Source organism: Medicago truncatula, chromosome 1 (genome assembly GCF_003473485.1).
Source record: "Medicago truncatula cultivar Jemalong A17 chromosome 1, MtrunA17r5.0-ANR, whole genome shotgun sequence".
NCBI classification, from domain to species: Eukaryota; Viridiplantae; Streptophyta; class Magnoliopsida; order Fabales; family Fabaceae; genus Medicago; species Medicago truncatula.
In genome coordinates this window covers 40982916-41001680 of record NC_053042.1, presented here as the reverse complement: position 1 = coordinate 41001680, position 18765 = coordinate 40982916, and the positions used below count along the sequence as shown (strand labels likewise).

General features: G+C 32.4%; 4 protein-coding genes across 5 annotated transcripts; all 4 read right to left on the bottom strand.

Moving 5' to 3' along the window:
- Positions 1–1159: 1159 nt before the first annotated feature.
- On the bottom strand, positions 1160–4147 carry LOC11412102 (uncharacterized). Its single transcript, XM_003591114.4, has 4 exons — positions 3913–4147; positions 2671–3020; positions 1979–2313; positions 1160–1428 (listed from the first exon to the last, which is right to left on the bottom strand). The coding sequence occupies exons 1-4, from the start codon at positions 4019–4021 to the stop codon at positions 1302–1304; spliced, it is 921 nt and encodes a 306-aa protein (XP_003591162.2). The 5' UTR covers positions 4022–4147; the 3' UTR covers positions 1160–1301.
- Positions 4148–7372: 3225 nt separating this feature from the next.
- LOC11415669 (dormancy-associated protein homolog 3) lies at positions 7373–9364 on the bottom strand. 2 transcript variants are annotated; one of them, XM_003591112.4, is made up of 3 exons: positions 9203–9364; positions 8811–8980; positions 7373–7838 (listed from the first exon to the last, which is right to left on the bottom strand). In XM_003591112.4, exons 1-3 carry the CDS (start codon positions 9315–9317, stop codon positions 7725–7727), a joined length of 399 nt encoding a protein of 132 aa, XP_003591160.1. In that variant the 5' UTR covers positions 9318–9364; the 3' UTR covers positions 7373–7724. The 2 variants fall into 2 exon arrangements, with proteins under 2 accessions (XP_003591160.1, XP_003591159.1); XM_003591111.4 differs by having other exon boundaries at positions 7420–7838; positions 8816–8980.
- A 2844-nt stretch (positions 9365–12208) lies between these two features.
- On the bottom strand, positions 12209–14392 carry LOC11426422 (60S ribosomal protein L22-2). The gene is made up of 3 exons (XM_003591110.4): positions 14249–14392; positions 13905–14159; positions 12209–12546 (listed from the first exon to the last, which is right to left on the bottom strand). The coding sequence occupies exons 2-3, from the start codon at positions 14135–14137 to the stop codon at positions 12402–12404; spliced, it is 378 nt and encodes a 125-aa protein (XP_003591158.1). The 5' UTR covers positions 14138–14159; positions 14249–14392; the 3' UTR covers positions 12209–12401.
- An 845-nt stretch (positions 14393–15237) lies between these two features.
- On the bottom strand, positions 15238–17705 carry LOC11410770 (uncharacterized). Its single transcript, XM_003591109.4, has 3 exons — positions 17356–17705; positions 17178–17268; positions 15238–15639 (listed from the first exon to the last, which is right to left on the bottom strand). Exons 1-3 carry the CDS (start codon positions 17423–17425, stop codon positions 15528–15530), a joined length of 273 nt encoding a protein of 90 aa, XP_003591157.1. The 5' UTR covers positions 17426–17705; the 3' UTR covers positions 15238–15527.
- Positions 17706–18765: the final 1060 nt, after the last annotated feature.

The following is an 18765-nucleotide window of genomic DNA, read 5'->3' as shown; positions in this document are numbered from 1 at the left end:
GGTTTTGAAAGAAGATGAAAAAACAACTCCAACCTTTGCAATTCAAGTTTTTTTTCAAATGCTTTATTAATTGATTTGGCAGATTATCTAAAATGGAATAGAACTACAAAATGCACATGAGATTCTTAATGAGACCGTTGAATCTCAACCTTTCAATCTAATCCAAAGACCAAGAAGTTCACCTAAAAATAGTTTTTTTTAGAGGACCTAAAAATAGATTTCTCACTTGATATATATGCAAGAGTTATAATATCATTTCCTGAAACTATGAGAGAGTCACCTCACACACATTTCATTCAACATGATATCGCTTATCTTGAGGTTGAAAGTGGAAACTATAATCGTTCAGTCCCAAATATTGTTCGAATGACTTCCAATGAATTTGATTTAGCTGAACATTACAAAATTTGCTAAGCCAGTTTAATTCTGCCAGTGAGATCCCTACCTTGCCAACATTTCCATTTGCCAAAGATGCATAAACAATAAACCAATCCAGAGGGACAAGGCTTAAAAACTAGGGGTTAAAGACTATAGGGATGGTTGCTCTATGCTCTCCTCGGATTGCTCAGCCACGAAATAAGTTGATCGGAAGTTGCAATCCAATGGAAAAAGACAATCGGGAGTTATGATCCGATAAATCAAGCAGCTTTTGAGCAAAATTTAGAGGGGTCCTAGAGCAAAATCCTCAAAACAAAGAAGCACCAAAGATTCTACTTGGCATCTGTGTTGGTCAGATTTATTTCAACATTAAAAGTTTCTTTATAATCAAAGTTTAAATAAAGCTGAAATTGTTTGGTTGTTAATGGTATTTTTTTAGTATAATTTTTTTTGTACAATTATAGAATTTGAGTTAAATAATAAAAATAGGTAAAATTATTAAAGGTCTTATTTGACTTGAAAAGCTCCTCGCGCCTAATTTTTTAAAAATTCCTTATATTTAATCTAATTTTTATATATAAAAGATAAGTTATTTAAGGATAATAGAAATTGCGTCAAAAAAAAAAAACAAATAAGCCAAAATACACACCATATTTGTGGCAATGGTTGTGTCATTGCTCAGTTTAACAAGAATAAAATTTGAATTGAAATGAAAGAAAAAACACACCATTTTGAAAGGAAAAATATCATTCAAAAAACTATATGAAAAATGGAAAGGAAAGAACAGAGAAAGCAAGGCTACAAAATAAAGCCGTATACTTCATTTAGATTATTATTAATTAAAACAAGAAACATGAGATTGACCTATAAATTACCACAACTAATTATGTATTGTTAACAATTACACATACAAAGAGCTCTCATCAGGAAATTCTTTTCCTAATTTCTGGAGCATTTGAAGGCTGTTGATCCGCCATCCTGCTTCCCAGTTTCCTTGCGGTGCGCTTTATAGCTGCTAGTTTCTGGCGTTGGCTATTGCTTTTCCTTTTGCTGCATAATTATCATGTAGATATAAATATAAGATAGGTACCATTCCAAGAATAAGATAAAGATATCATTTCTCACTGAATGTAACAGTAATTCTTGCATAATGCCCTATTGGAAACAACGAATCAAAAATGACAGACATAATATTCCATAAGTTTTTAATTAGTGGGTCCAACAGAGACATATTCATGTAAGAATTACTATGAATGCAAAACACAAACAAGATATAGGACAAATTCCATGTGTACCATGTCATAAGTAAAAATGGACTTTCTAAAACTGCCCAATGTTGTTAAATAGCAGCACTATAGCGCTATAGCATAGTGGACTTTGAACAAATTACTATTATTGCGTGATACACTATTTAGTACAAAATATTGCCAAATAGCGGTGCTATGGTACTATCGAATAGCGGAATTGATCAGACCACTATTTTCTGAAACCACGATTGACAACACTGAAATTTAATTGCCTAAGATTGACCTGATAAAAAAATACAAAAATGTACAGCCAGCCATTTAATAATTGGAAGGAAAAAGGATTGCATTCTGACCTTATAAACACTAATCCTGCTGTTAGAACCATCCCTCCTATAGCCCAAGAAACTCTTTCTTTGAATGGCATATCCCTCGTCCATTGCTGGAAATCGTCAAAAATCACCGAGTTCTCCCCTTTCTTGGTCGATTCAAACTGTGAAGCCTTCCATGAATCAGCAACTGAACCTAGACTTGCTTTATCACCATAGCAAAAAGTTTCTTCTGAGGCAACATGGACGATATCAGAGGACTTCACTCGAAAACCTGCAGCAAGACAAAGATCTGTACCATTGGAGACCCATTCAGCAGCCCTACCACATACAAAGTCATTTACTCCACAGGGTGCAAGAACCTGGTGTTTTAAAACAATCAAAATATGGATGTAAGGAGATAAATACAAATTTCCATCTTGTCTCAAAAGATAAATATATACATACTGAATGTTTCTACTTAATAGAAATACTTATGGCGCGTGATCAAAACATGAACAACATTCTGCTACAAATTATTAACTAGAAACCAATTCTGTCCTATCAAATACAGGCACAACTACTTATCCTATGAATGCTTAAAAATGTAAACTGAATGACTAATTACTGGAAACCCCACATAGGCTTTTGCTCCTTCACCATCGCATATATAAAGACTTCTAAACTTCTTTCCATGATATATTATATTAAAAAATTCCTGAAGACGATCACCAAAATACCTGTGATTTCACATCCATAGAGAAGTAAGCATTTGAGCATGCCTCGTAAATTCTCTCACATAAAGATGCACAAATTAGTGGAGGTCCGGGCTGAGTACCAACACTTGGATCACATATGGCACATTCCAATAGTTCCCATAAGTGCAAACACTCTGAGCTAGCTTCCCCGCCAGAAGAAAGCTTCCTTACAGACAGAAGTGCAGGATGTGTATGTGTTACATCACAACAAGTCTTTTTGCGAAAAACCCGACAAAGGGTCAAATCTTTAGGACCCCTTTTGGGAGGGTTACCCTCTGATTTGAAGGGAGGATAACGACCACCTTGAGAAACACACACTCCATTGGGTTTACCTGCATTCAAGAAAGACTGAGAGTCATGCTTAAAACAAGACTTACATGCCCTAATGACTATCATGGCCCTTTTAGCGTAAGTTGAAATGAAATGAGAATAATTTGAAGACTAGGATCCCAACAAGCTAAGCTGAATTGCAGCATACACATTGCCAGTTAGCTGTATTGGTAAATCAAAGACAAAAAGGATGACATGTGATGGGTCGTAACTGTCCCAAACCCAGCCCAAAATTTAGATCAGTCACTTTTCTAAAGCCTATTCTAGGTCTGAATAAACCTTGGTTCTCTACTAGTCACATTAAGACAGGGACCAGCTAACATGAGACAGTTAGCCTGAAAGACTATTTAAACTACCGCGGATTATTAATGTATCCGAAATTACTAACTAAACTACAGCGGATTTCATCTTGAATAATTTTCCTAGTAAAGGAAAAATCTTTAATATTTTGTTTATAAAAGCCTCATCACAGATAGCATAAAATTAACAATTAGGAGTGCAATTTGAGACGGGTTATATCGGATTAAGACATATCCCTAAACTTTTAATGGTTCAAGGTGAATTCATTAGGCTATAAACCCATATCATGACCCAAACAGACTCAAAGCTCTACAGGGAAAATATGAGACATGGATGATGAGTGTTTGGATAGGGTGAGGTCATGTGAGCATTATAACCAATGGCATATCAGTAATCTGGATCAAGCTTATCTATCCCCTATACAAAACTAAAAACCTCCAAAAACCCATTTTTTTTGTTTAAAAAATCTATATCCATTCCATCCATTGGTTCGATTAAGATTGGCCATCATAGTTAACTAGAGTAATATAACGGATCACCATAATACCGATCAGAAACCAAATCAAAAAAATGACAGAGAGAGAGGTAACGAACCGTAAGAGTGAGGAAGGAAGATATGGAAGAGGAGGAGCAAAAGAAGGAACGCGTATTCCATTTTATTGGGTCCAAGCTCAGAGTGCCTCCATATCCCAAAAAACACCATTCTACGAGTGTGACCTTTTGATTTCGTCAAGTTTCCAACACCTAAACTAGGTGCAATTGATTCTATGGATTAACTAATTAATTCCGACATTTTGTATAATGTTTCGAATTGATTTTTCTTTTTCTTTTCTTGACCCAGTATTCATTTTTGTTTATTCTCATTCACCCAGCAACAATATAATAAGTTTTTTTCTCCTTCAAAAAAAAATAAGTTTTTTATTTTTGCTTAAAACCTGAGTATGTTTTGGGGAAATTTTACAGACTGATTTTTCCTACACCCCACACCTGATCTTCATACCCCACAGGATTTTAATTGTTTTATTTTATCGTTTTTAAATTTTATATAATTTTAATCCTATAATTTCATGTAATTTATTGAAAACCCGAATTTTTAGGTTATACTTTTTTGGATTTCACAATCAAATTTTATTTATTTTGTTATTTGCATAATTTTATGTAATCTGTCATTTGCATATTTTTTTGCTTTTTTTTTTTTATGAATTCATTTTTTTATGCTTTGTAACAAATTAATGTAAGAACCTGTATCATGCGATATATGTATGTGTATGTATGCATGCATAAAAAGAATACAGGAGTGGTTTTTACTCTTAAATAAATATGCTCGTAAAATTATTATATTGTTGTTGTCATTCAAAACAATAAGCATTTATATTATATTTGTCAAATTGTTAATGTCATTGAAAAGGACAAGTAAAATTTGTTACAAAATAAAAGTGCAAAATACATATACCTATAATTTTAATCAAAACTAAAATAATTTTAATTAATATCAAAATTTCATAAAAATTACTATTCGTAATTTATACTTATTAACGTAATAAAAAAATTAACGGACACCGAAGCCCGCCTAAACATTAGTATTATATATTATTATATAAGTTTAATTAAAAATTGATACATGTCAAATTGAACTTAAAAATTGTAAAAAAGAAAGTTAAAAGAAAGGCCAAACTTAAAGTTATGGTTGCAATTCTGACCGGTGTTATGGTGGTTGCGAGGGGTAGTTTCAACTACAACTTTGTTAGTTGTGGCCTGTGGGTGTAGTGTGGGACTGGCTTGTCACTTTGATCGAGAGAAATGTTATTTGAACAACTATTTTATGATAATTCTTATGACAATTTTCTCTCTCATATTCACATTGTGTTTTTATTTACTCTCTATTATTTTGGTTTTTATGCCAATATTCATATTTCTTTGCATATTTTAGTCCCATAAATTGTTAACAAAAATGGTTGCTCAAATAACACTCTTATTTTTTTTTTAAGAAACTAAAATGGAATTAAATAATCAAAGCCAAAAGCAGTTACCAAGCACAGGGTGTGCCTAGATAACTACTACGGTATAACAGAGTTTATCACAAACGAAAGAAGAACACGAGAGTAGTTAGCCAATACCCAAACAAGTTAAAGGGCTTGACCACCACCTCTGCGTGCCAAACACAAACATAACATTTTTGGCTTTCAGCCATACTAACGATAACAATTTCACCTTATATAACAGACGGGGAACTAATGTTACAACACTTTTGAAAAGCCGGTTGTTTCGTTCATTCCAGACAACCCAAACACACAGGAGCCAGATTAGCTGCAGGAACGACCGTTTAGCTTTACTATAACCTGTCATAAAAGTGAATTGCAACAAATGATCGGGTATATAATTAGCATCAACCCCCACAAAGCCAATCCAGTCACGCACAAACTGCCATAACGAAGCAAAAGTAGGACAAGTAAGGAAAAGATGATCGGCCGTTTCAACCTGGCCACACCCCGAAACACAAAGCGTTGCTGATGCTGGGATAACCCCACGAATTAATTTGGTGAAGTTCCGGAGAAATCTTTTTAAAGATATTAGTTTTATTTTTTTAGAGAAAAAAAAAAAGAAATTAGGAAGATTTGGTAAAAATAAATAAATATATGAAGATGGGACGGGGATGAGATGAGCCTCCATGGTTTTAATTCGAACAGTTAAAAGAATCTTCAAACGCCCTTCAAAAAATGCCACCATGAAAATTTTGTATTTTGATCACTTCATTGCTAAGATCTAATAATTATGTTAGTTTTTATGATTTTATTGTTTTTTTTTTCTTGCTCTCTATTGTTATTTTCAACTTGCTTCAAGTGTGTACTTTATGTGTTTTGGCGAAATGTCTGAGAGATGTTCATTTTATCGGTATTGTAGTAAGGGGCTCAACGTGGCTACCACTAACTTTATCATGCTTTCAACCTTACAAATGAATTATCAACATGTAGTAGAATTTGTCATTTCAAATACCACATATGGTTGAAATGATCGAACACCAGCAACAATTTTTTTCATGATGATAGATTCAATTAAAGACTATGGATAGACTATGGATCTTTCATTATTCTTGATCATTGATCATATGTGAGAGAATTTAGTTTGGCTATAGGATTGAGAGTTTGGTTTGTTAATTTACTTTTTGCTTCTGAAACTATGTCATCGATAAGAGAAATATTTGTACAACCACTTTATGACAATTTTTTGACAATTTTTACATTATGTTCTTATTCTTTCTCTTTCTTTTTACCCCTCTTTATTATTTTAGACCAATGAAAAGAGAAAATAAACATTATAATGGTTCCTCTTATAAAAAAAATTGTCGATAGACGAAATAATAAGAGCCAGTAAAAATTCGCACACACAAATAGAGGAGTCAGTGTTTGAACACCGGTCACACAATCTAACCTAACTATTTTGGTATTTTTGTTGATTAAGAAAGAATTTATAGAGAAAAAAAACATTTATAACAGTGTATAATTGTAAAATATGAAACATTGGACAAAAGAGAGCTAAGAGAATGATGAACAACCGAAATAATTAACAAAGATAAATGCATAATATTAAATTTAGAAATTACTCAATACCTTGAGTAAATCGTGAACACGACGATACCCTGAATTTTGATTGAATTTGTACTCGCCATTTTTTTTTATCAAGATGTGTACTTATCATGTAATAACTCAATGTCATGAGTCATGACAAGATATTTGTATTAATTTATTTAAAAAATAATAATTTTAAATAAATTTTGACTATAGCTATCCATGCATAACGAAACTTTAGAGTATCTAAAATTTATCAAGAAATTTATGTTGTATATTTTTTTAGAGGCTAACTCTCTATTTTTCAAATTAATTCGCTTTCTTTTGACACAATTCATATTCGAGAAGTCTTGTATCCCAAAAAAACACTATTGTGCGTTTTGAAGGACCGGGGACCTATTTGACGACTTTGCCTTTCGAAATATAATAGTATTGGATCCACTTCTTGCGAGTAATTTCTCAATCATTTCCATTGTTTTACCCTATTATTAAAAAAAAAAGATTTGCATTTTTTAACCAACAATTATTTCTGATCTACATTTTAACGAGCAAGGCTTTTCATAAGCATATATACACACAAACTATATAATTAAGTAGTTAGATTAGATACAGCTCCAGCTTCTTACTACTTAAACTGACGAAGCATTAGCATCTCTAGAGTAGACTAAATAAACAACGTGCTAACTCGCATAAACTATATAACACGACCTCTATATATATATACATATACATCAGAAACACACAAACAAAACAAAAACAACGAGCCAAAGGAAAACAAACACCACCATTTATCATCAGTGATCCATGCATTGAGCCTTGAGGCGATTCACACACGCAGGCTCATTTTTCACACATCGAAAGGAGAAGAAGGGCTTGGTCTGTTTGTGCCTGTCTTCTCCTTCTCGTACGCATCTGATGTTGACCTTCTTCGAAAACGAAAGGGTTCTCTAGCTCCTACATATCATATACACATACAACACATTAAGCAAATTGCACATTGCCATGTTTATTAATGTATTAGAAAAAATCGTTATCATTTATCAGCATAAGCTCCTTAATAATACTCACGCATTCAATAGTACAATTTTGATCATAAAAAATATATAAATCACAAAAAGTTTAGTAAATAAAATGTATAGTAGTTGGCTATCATGAGGAGATGACTAGCCCACCATATAAGTGTGTGTGTGTGTGTGTTTGTTGTGATGACTCCATGGGTCTAAATTGGTTTCCACATTACATACGGTTTGTTATCACCGTATGTAAAACGAATCATTGATTAAAAAAATTAATGAAAAGAACTGTTGTATTTTCATATGGTCCCCAACCCATGTGAAGCGTTTTATTTTCACGCCCTCCTCATTTAACCCATTTGTTTTCACGTTTTTACAATAAGTAAAAGGAGAATTCTGGAATTCTTTTATAACTATGAGAATGAGAAAATTAAAGTTTGGTATCGGTAGTTTTCATCATTATAAAGTAATCTTAAATTTACTTAAAATAAATTTATTAAGGGAAAATATAGATAGATACCTTTTTTTCGTACCACTCTTGTATACACTTATGTGGGAGGTTATTTTGGTAATGTGAAACAAAGGATAAGTAATTATTTTGAACCCACATTGCCACATGTTGCATTTATATGTGGAGGTTTAAGGGATGTATGCTACCTATGTGTGTCTATGTATAAGCACTCATTCATTAATTGCACTGTAGGTACGACAAAACTCTAGATCATGGAAGTTTATCACACCATATAGTTGGAAAAAGATATTTATACAAGAGAAGCAAAAAAAATAAAAAATAAGCCTAAAGGACAGAATTACCCCTCTATACAAAGTTGAGCTTCTCTCACTCACTCAAGACACACTCCACATAGCTCCCAGAAAGCCAAGGTCTAATTAGACATTTTATTATTGAAAGTACCTTACCGGAAAACGGAGACACCGGAGGAGTAGAACCGGCGGGAGAAGCAGGTGCTGATCCATTACTCTGATACCCAGCTGGTTTCATTATCATGATACTACGTGTCACTTTCATTGCATCCTCTGGTGAATCCCCACTGTAAGATCTCACGTTTCCACCTTCACCCGATTCTGATCATAACATAAAATCACAAGTGTATAATAAACTTTAGAATAACTTTTAACATACTACAAAAACCACCACAAATCTATGCATGCATGGATATATTCAGCTTAAGGTTGATGAATCATGTTATATATATGTATAATATTTTTTGTTATTTAAATAGTTCTAACTATTTTTACATAGGTTAAGTCTAGCAGTAGTGGTTTAAGATCAATGGTGATGCGTACCCTTATCGGAGATGGAACGAGTTGGGAAGGTAGGGTGTTTCCGGAGTTTGCCGAGACCATTCTCCGGCCTAGGTCCGGCGACGGTATCATCCCACAAGTGATCAAGAATGCTCATGACAATATCAATATGGGAAGAAGAGCAGGCACATAGGAGTATGAGAATTTAGATAGATATTTAACAAAAAGATTCAGCACGTCATGGGTTTCAAAACTATATCTGGACCGTTGATTGAGATCAAAGTGTTACTATGTGGAGGAAGGATCTGGACTCTCCTAGAGATAAGGTTTGGCATTACACATGGGCCCCAAGAATTTGGGGATGAGTATGGGATAGTCATGTGACACGTGTGTGAGAGAAAGGACTATCACGTGATATTTCCTTTTCATGGAGGGTTAAGTTCCAAAAATACCCATGACTGTTGATCCAAATTGGGAAGATAAGGCCATCCTTACATAAAATGCCATTATTTTTGTACCTAGGTACTCCTTTGTCTTTTGCTTTATTCAAGTGTTAAGGTTGTTGACTCAGCACATGTTTGTTAGCACGGCGAATTTGTGAGAATAATGATGACTATTTATTAATTTTTACATTGGTTCAATGCGATTATGTAAAAACTCAACCTAATATCGATCATGCATTTAATTTGGATCAGATTTATATCAATTGGATTGGATTAGATCAGTTATGCATTCAAACAAAATAAATGTGTGATCAAATCGGTGAGAATTTGACAAAAATTACAATAACAAACAGATTCATTTTATTGAAGCTAAGGTGTAACTTTTTGTTAAAATTGCAGTGACTCATTGTGTATATGTTAGTACCCAGATATGAACTATAGCATGTGGATGTGGATGTGGATGTGGATGTGTTATTAATGTTTTTTTTTTTATTTTTTTTTTATCAATAATGGTAGTGTATGTGAATATTACTTGTATTTTTAATTAGATTGAGTATTTTATTTTGTTTTGAAGTTTTATGGTTCAACTAATCATCTGTCATAAAAACTTAAATTCTAAACATGAAATTATATCGATGTAAATTACTCTAAATTATATGGATTTATTATGGGATCCGTGAATCTGATAAAATTAATTTATATTAGAGGATTTTGGGTACATGAACCTATAGATTCAAATCTCATGATTACCATAGAACCCATAACACGAGAGATTTGGGGAGCAGGACAACTGTCTAAATGTCCATGCTGTTTAGTTTCTACGAGCACCAGTGCATGATCCAATTTACTAAAGTAAGATTCTTTTAGTAGTAGTATAAAGCAATGGTTTTTTCAGCATTAAAAATAAAAAAGTTTACATGAAAAAAAAATCCCCTAACAAAATAATTTACAACATTGCTTTTATATGTTAATTTTTACTCAAAAAAACAAAAGTACGTTAACTTGTTAGTATTTGATCATGTAAGAATTGAACTCAAAACCATCTTTATCATTGTATTCCTTAACTCTCTAACCTCGGTCATCAAGTTAACCTTATATTCACCCTTATCATTCCATTCCTTAACTCTTTAACCATGGTCATCAAGTTTACCTTATATCTTTTGATTTATGTCATTAATTATTAATAACTTGCATAATAAATTCTTTTAAAGTTTTAGGATCTTTGTCGACAATATTTTAATTTTTGGGATTTAAATTTCATTTTATTAGATAAATTTAAATGCTTTTATGATGAAATATAGGTCATATGTAATTTTAATTTCACTTGGTAACCAAACACGCATAAAAATGAAGTCAAACCTCCTTCAAAAAAAAAAAATGAAGTCAAACCTAAAAACATGTCATTTCATTAGTTTAGTATCTGCCCGATATGGAGCGCAAATTAGCAAGCATAAGCAAAATGAGCCTGAACAATGAACAGTCTAATATAAATTGAAAAAAAACAGACCATTGAATGAAATTAGCCTGATTCAGGGAAGCACTGTATAAGAATCGAGGAATGATCATTCATCATGTCATACAAGTGTTTATAAAAAAGGAGACAAAAAGCTTGAACTCCTTGTTTCATCCATTGGGCAGTCGCCATTCCATTCCCCTCACTCACAAATCTTACACTCCCCGCATAAACAACAAAATTTGATATAAATGCAAACTAACACATAAATTCACCCATAATCAAACACCCAAAAGAAAGAACCGCAAAAAAAAAAAAAAAAATGTTAAATAACAAAAGCATAGTAATATCTAGTCTTATGTGATTTTTTTGTTTTCTTAGTAGGAAAAACCAAAATTGATTCTAAAAATGTAGAATTAATTTTGACATATTCAATTACTCTCGAGTAAAATCAATTTTAAGCATAATCTGATTCTAATTTGAGGCTAAAAATCAGAGTTTTTGATAGTAGAATTGACTTTTACTCTCAAATTATTTGTTCAACTCACTTTTAAATGAATGTGTAAACATAAAACAATTTTACCACCAAACTCACATTCAATCGAAATCAATTTACTCAAAATTAATTTTTGTTAGTGGAGAACCAACACACATTTAGAAAGCTTGCATCGCCAAAGAGTACAAAAGCATAGTAATACTTTTATCATAGTAACTCTCCAAGTAGGCGATGTAAAATTACCCATTCAAGCAGCAATACCTGTCTATTAAAATGCATTTCAGCCTACTAATGTCTGGTCTATTATAATAGAAGGAATGTATTCTCTTATTCCAGAGACTTAACATTTTCTATAGACTAGGTATGATTGACATGCCAGCATTTTTTTAGAAGATAGGAAAGAACGTCTAAGATGAAATTGATTTTATATGCATTGTGTACATGGGATACTTTCATCCCTCTCTTTGTTTTCTGTATACACTACCAAACATAATGCACAACTATCAAGTCTAATAAGCAAGCTACGGCCACCTTGGAACAGTGAACTGATCACTTCCAAACAATGCGGGAACAAATCGCAGGGAGCTAGGTAGGGGGAGAAATAATCTTAGACATTCAAGGAAAAAGTTACCAAAAAAGAATAGTATGGAAGGCGCTACTTGAATGCATAACAATAAACTCAATTTCCATTCCAACAAAAGTGTTACCACAATTCTTAATTGAACAAAATTGTTAAATTGCAGCTAATGCAACCAAAGCAACATGTCTCGAGCATTCCATAGCCAAAAGAGAAGCTAACATGAGAAAATGGTTTAACAAAGTTCTGAAATGAATAATCTGAACAGACACTCAGTCTTCTTCCTCTCCTTCATTCTCAGCAATGTTGAAGTACCTCAGCTCATAAACATTTCTATCTTTGTTTGAAGCAATCACTCTGAGCCAATCCCTTACATTGTGTTTCTTCAAGTACTTTTTGGTCAAATACTTGAGATACCTGGAACAATACGAGTTGTTAAAAACAGTATGGAAGCTCCTTTAGATCACAAAAACAGTGTAAAAAGCACTACTTCCAGATGTTGAAGACAGACTGATGCAAAATAACGATAAACTTTTAACGACACCACATCTAAATACGAACAATTGCAATCAACAAAAGCCTTTTGAAGTAGGGGATAAATTTTTTGAAAATAAGTACATGATCAATTTTCAATAGAATCCATCATTGTAATTTAGACAGAAAAAAAAAACAACACAAAATTGCCAATAACATTTGAAAGTTTTTGCTTGCTCTCTCTCAAAAACAAATACCCAAGAGATTGTATTTTCCATGAATCAAAAGTTAACATAACAACATCAGTCTAATAAAAAGCAACAATTAGAGCAAACTCATATTGTTATGATGCTAAAAGGTTACAATTACTAGCCTGCTTAGAATACCACCCAAGCGAGATTGTAAAATTAATTATACAACCAATATCAACTGTGTGTTTGGTTTTGCGGAGAAAAAAAATGATTTTGGGTGAAATGATTTCGGCTAAAAGTGAGTAGAAGATAAACTGAATTTGTAAAAATCAATTCGGGAAGCAAAAACCTCAAATCCTAGCTTCAAGGTGTAATCGATTACATAGGCAAAATCAAATCTACTCGAGAGCAACCAAACATGCCAAAATCAATTCTATACCTCTAGAATCAATGTTAGTTTCTAGCAAAAGTGGATCCAGACATTCACCAATTCTTCTAAACTCGTTTTTAAACTATCATTAACCAAACCCTAGTGTAGAGTAAATTGTTTCAGCCTCAACTTTATTAACATCAGTTCTCAAAATAAATCCTACCAAAATCTAAAATGCAAAATTTGCAACTGCCTCAAATACCAACTTACAATCTGTTTGGTAAGACATAAATTTGAGCTCATAGCTTATAAGTTCGTATGATTTTAAAAAAGACCCGTTTGGTAGCTATCATAATCACACGAGCTTAGACCTTATTTTCATGAACTTACAACAGCTTTTGATAAGCTAATTCAAGTAGCTTATAGCTTATCACTTTTCAACTTGATTTTACCACTACAATCTTAAGTAAAAAATTAAATATTAATTTAATGCACATTATGTTATGTCATTTCATATTTATAAATACTAAGCTATTTCAAACACTATTAGCTAGCTTATTTGCTATCGGCTATAAGCTAGCTTATAAATCATTCGTTTTAAATTAGTTTATCAACTATCCACTATCATTTAGCAAACAAAGCCTTGAAAACCAACATAAATCAAACAATTCAATTCCTAACTAAGAAAACACAAATCCTCCAATCAAATCTACATAACAAGACTAAGAATAGAGAATAACCGTTTGGAGAAGTTGCTATCAGAAGTAACAGCAATCTTGCTCTTTTCCCTTGAAACAGTAACAGCATCACCAAGAGCACCGGGTTTACCACCAACCTTAATTCTCTCTTGAAGGAACTTTTCGAGAGAAGCGATGTCCATGATCTTGTCTTCAACGGGCTTGGCACAGTCAATGGTGAATGTTATAACTCCCTTCTTCTTTCCCTTTGAACCAGCTGCATCTACTCGACCCATTTTGTCTTCTATGAATGAATCTCTGAAAACAAAATCGAGATTCAATTTCAGTTTTGGTGGTTCAAGAAATTATGATTAATTGAAATGAAAGGGGAAAAGAAAGAAGTTTACCTTTAGCCACAAGAGAACGGAACACAGCACAAGTGGCAGAAGAGATTAGGGTATAGGTTTGGTTCCAGTTTATACGCTCATATAAAACGCGCGTTTCATTTCGCATTTCTATTTTTTAATTTTATTTTTACATTTTGTGTTCATTTTTTGGTTACAAAATCAACAATACTAAATTTAAAAACTCAACAAGGTCAACTGTAACACATGAGAGAATAAAACTGATTTTCATATGTTCATTTTGTCTTTAAAATTGAAATTTGGAAGTTTTTTTTTTTTTAGTTTAAAAGTGATTTTTACACTAAAATATAATTCTACTCACTGCTTAATTTGAATTTATTAAAACATTCAAAATCGTATAACACGTCTATATTTTATATCACGATGAGTGTGTTAATCATAGTTGATTGTCGTGATTCTGACATACCCACCTTGATACCAAACATACATTACATTAGTTTGGTTCAGATTATTGATCGTCGTTAATTCTGGCATATCCATCTTGATACCAAACATACACTACTTCATTAGTTTGGTTTAGATTATATGAGTTGGTCGATTCGATTTGACTAATTAGTTTGGTTTAGATTATATGAATTGGTCCATTCAATTTGGCTCGTGATTGTTGTTGTATACAATTGGGTGCATATCTCAGTGCTTGTTGTTCACGTCCAATTACCCAAGTATGTAGCAAAGCGTACGTAGATTCTCCACGATACTTAACAATCTCAATCCTTCCTTCCTATACACACTCAATTTGTTTAAATTGATATTTGCTAGGATATATTTTTAAACAGTTGATATATGAGTTTTCACAATTCACAACACGCCCAAGTGTTACAAATTAAGTGGTGGTTAACATGCAAGTCCTAACAAGTTTCACCTCATGCCCGTGGAGATAAAGAACTTGTGTGGTTAACAAACATTACAAGACAAAATATACCAAATATCAGTTAATAAATGAAAGATTCATATTACATAGACATCATATATTCATCAATGGTTAATTTTCACATCAATATTGATAATATTATTTTTCCCTTTAAAATGACCAAAAATGATATTGTACTAAAAGTAATCCAATGTAATTTGCAACAAGAAATATATTCTCCCCGGCAAGTAAATATTTCAATGTAGAATTTTTATTTTGGGCATTGATGAACCACGACAAATTATACTGCAAAATTTGCAATCACTAAAATTCTACTATGCCAAGCTGTGAGATGTCAGATACAAATATCAGCTAGTATAAAGAATTTCGGAAACTCAAACTTCGTTAGATTTATCGCCTAGAATCCCTTGCAGCCTTAGCCTTTTCTTCAGACTTATGATCATAATATTCTACCACTGCAGCTCCAGCTAATGCTCCCAGTGTAAGAGCCTGAGCATGCAACCTGATACAGAAAGATTAGCAAGTGTAAGTTTAAAATTGTACAGGGTGTCTCTGAGCAATTTCAAAGAAAAAATTCAGCATAGGAAAGATGAAGTTTTAATCACAACATATATCAAATAAAACTACAGAAGTTCACCAAGCAGCATGCAAACATCTGTCTATTACTACTTGAACTTGCTAGATAGACAAACACATCATATCCTTTAGTGTATCAAATACGATAACAGTGTTTTCAATCGCGGGTCAGGGGATAATAGCAGTTTGTTTAAACTCTGCTACGCAACAGGGCTATTGCACCGCTATAGACACTATCTGACAACATTTTGTACTATATAGCATAAACACGGAACAATAGTGATTTGTTCAAATTCTGCTACGCTATAGCGCTGATATTTAACATCACTCCATGATACCTGGTTTTCCAATCCATTTCCATGCCCATCTAATTATTAATGACAACATGGAGAGAGAGAAAAAAAGGAGCCAAGGATGGTAATAAAAAGAAAACAGAAACCAAAACCTATGAAAAAGAACATCAATAGCCAAGCACTTCAGCATTGTTTCAAAGCAATAAAAATTACAATCAATTCATGCCCTAGAACCAAGCAACAATTGAATTTTCCAATTGCCAGCTATGAACTAGATATAAAAGGGATCCTGTTTGATGTTTTAATTATCCTGAATTTTACAATACACTTCAAGGGAAAAGTTGAATTCATTGCAAAACGAAAATAAGGGAAATGTGAGGTATAACAGGTTGAGCAAATAAATCTAGGTAACAGTGTTTACTCACAAACGATATAGAAAAAGTGTAACCTGATGCAATGCAAAATTTTCCTATGATACTAGCCAGTTTGTTTTAGATTCCAAAAAAAGCTTCTCAAACACATTTTTACTTGAAGAATAATTTCTTAACATTCCAACTGCCCTAATTTAGAACTCTAAAAAGAAAGCACAAGTATGGATTCAGTTTTGTGAGAGATGAAGGTTATGTGAATCATAAAATCGATTTTGATACGAATTTGGGTGTTTGACTTCCATGAAGAGTAAGCAATTCTAACCTCAAATTAATTGTTCACTTGACTTTCATCAAAATGTAAAAGAACATTAACTACTCTGCATTCAACTCAATAACCAAAACCAATCCATTCAAAACAAATTCTAGTCCCAAAACCAATAAGGCAAAAAAGGATTTAAAGAAGCAAGTCATAATGGAACAAAACATCAACCCTATAGTAAGCCTCATGAAAACTTCATAATCTCGTTGCTTATTAGATGAACACAGAACACCAATAGAATAATATTTTTTGAATAAACCATCAATTTAGTCCCTAGAGTATATGAAATCTGTGAATTTAGTCATAAGATCTTAACCAGAGAGACTAAATTAATGAATTTTATAGAGTTTAGGGATTACTAGCTATATATTTACTTAAATTGATTGATGAATCAAAAACCCTTGATGCAAAGAAATATAGATTGCAGAATTTAATAGGCATAATAAATCCAGATAATATGTATAGAAAACAATAATAATACCTGGCGTGAATGATTTTAACACTGGTTTTCATGTTAGGACGAGACCAATTATAAGCAATTGAACCCGTAATACCGCTAAGCCACAAACAACCTGATCGAAAAAAGAAATAATTATTGAAGAAAAAGAATGACCTAAATGAAAAAATAAAGGAAGGAAATGATTGATTTGGAAATATACCAACAGTACGGAGTTTGTGTTCAACGACCCATTTCCTGAGAGATTCGATTTGGGTTTTAGCATCCGACATTATTGCTTTGCTTAGGAGAGGGAAGAAGAGGTCTACGAACGAGGTAAGAGACTCAACTCAAGGTTTTTCGGAAAAAGTAGAGTCACAAATCAAATGACAAGTTGTAATTGTAAACCTGCTTCGTTCGTTGGTTGATGACGCGGCGGAACTAGTAGTAGTATCGTCGTCTTATTTTCTTCTAATTCAAATTGAGTTGTTTGCCAAACGCACGTGATTTATTAATGTTCTTCAAAAATAAAAAGTTCGTTGGGGGTACACTGAATTTTGTTTGTTACCCACTGTATTACGCTAAACCGCCTTTGTGGGCCGACATATTTCACTTCCAAGACCTTTCAAACCTTTTTCTTCCCTTTCCTTTTATTTAAAAACTAACAACAATTTTGCTTGTTAGCTTGGCTCAATTCGTAAGAAAAATACATACTATAAGTAAGATTTAAGGTTCGAACCCTGAACATCATAAGAAAATGTTTTTTTCTAAGGAATTAGTTTTCTTTTTGTCGAAGAGAAATTGTTGTTAGTTAAAATGTCGTACTTTTTTTTTTAAGAGAAGCAATCTATCGTACATATTATTATCATCATCATCATCATTATTAGCGTTTAAACGGATTCAGTGTTATTTGTTGTATTTTGGACTTTGTTTTACTTCCCTTTAGGCACGTCTTATATTTAATTGGGTTGGTTTCTAAATATATTTTTTGATTGGCATCTTAAAAAAAGGATGAATTTTTAATATATGAATAGGTCTCAAAATTGATCGAACCGTTGATGCTTATAACTAAGACAATAGGTAGTAATAAATTAGAGAATATCAAATACCTCTTGCAGCCCTTTATGTTAGAGGTTAATAACAAGTTAATTATTTAAGTTTTTTTTTTTGTTAGGAATTGATCTTTAATTTTTTTAGTTACAAATTGGTCCTTTAAATCATATAATATTTACACTATTACTCATTTATTGAGCTAACTTTTTTTAATAAGTGCTTACGAACCATTTAAGATTAAGTGGTATGTTCAAAAGAGCTTAAGACATCAAACATGATTACTTACTCACGTTTTCTTGTTCTTGAACTCGAGCATAATTTTATAGAAATATTTCATTAACAATATTATAAATCAAATAACAAATCAATTTTATTTCAAATCAAAACTAAATAATACACTTGTGAACTCTAGTTTGAGAACGTTGTTTTCGACATATCAACTTAACATTAAGCGTTCGCATAAAACACTTTTGACTGATTTTTCTACATGCACATCTATTGTTGTTTAATCAAAAAAGTAATCAATTGGTGTGTGGCAGAACATTTAATGAGTTAAAAAATAAAAATACATACTTGTCAT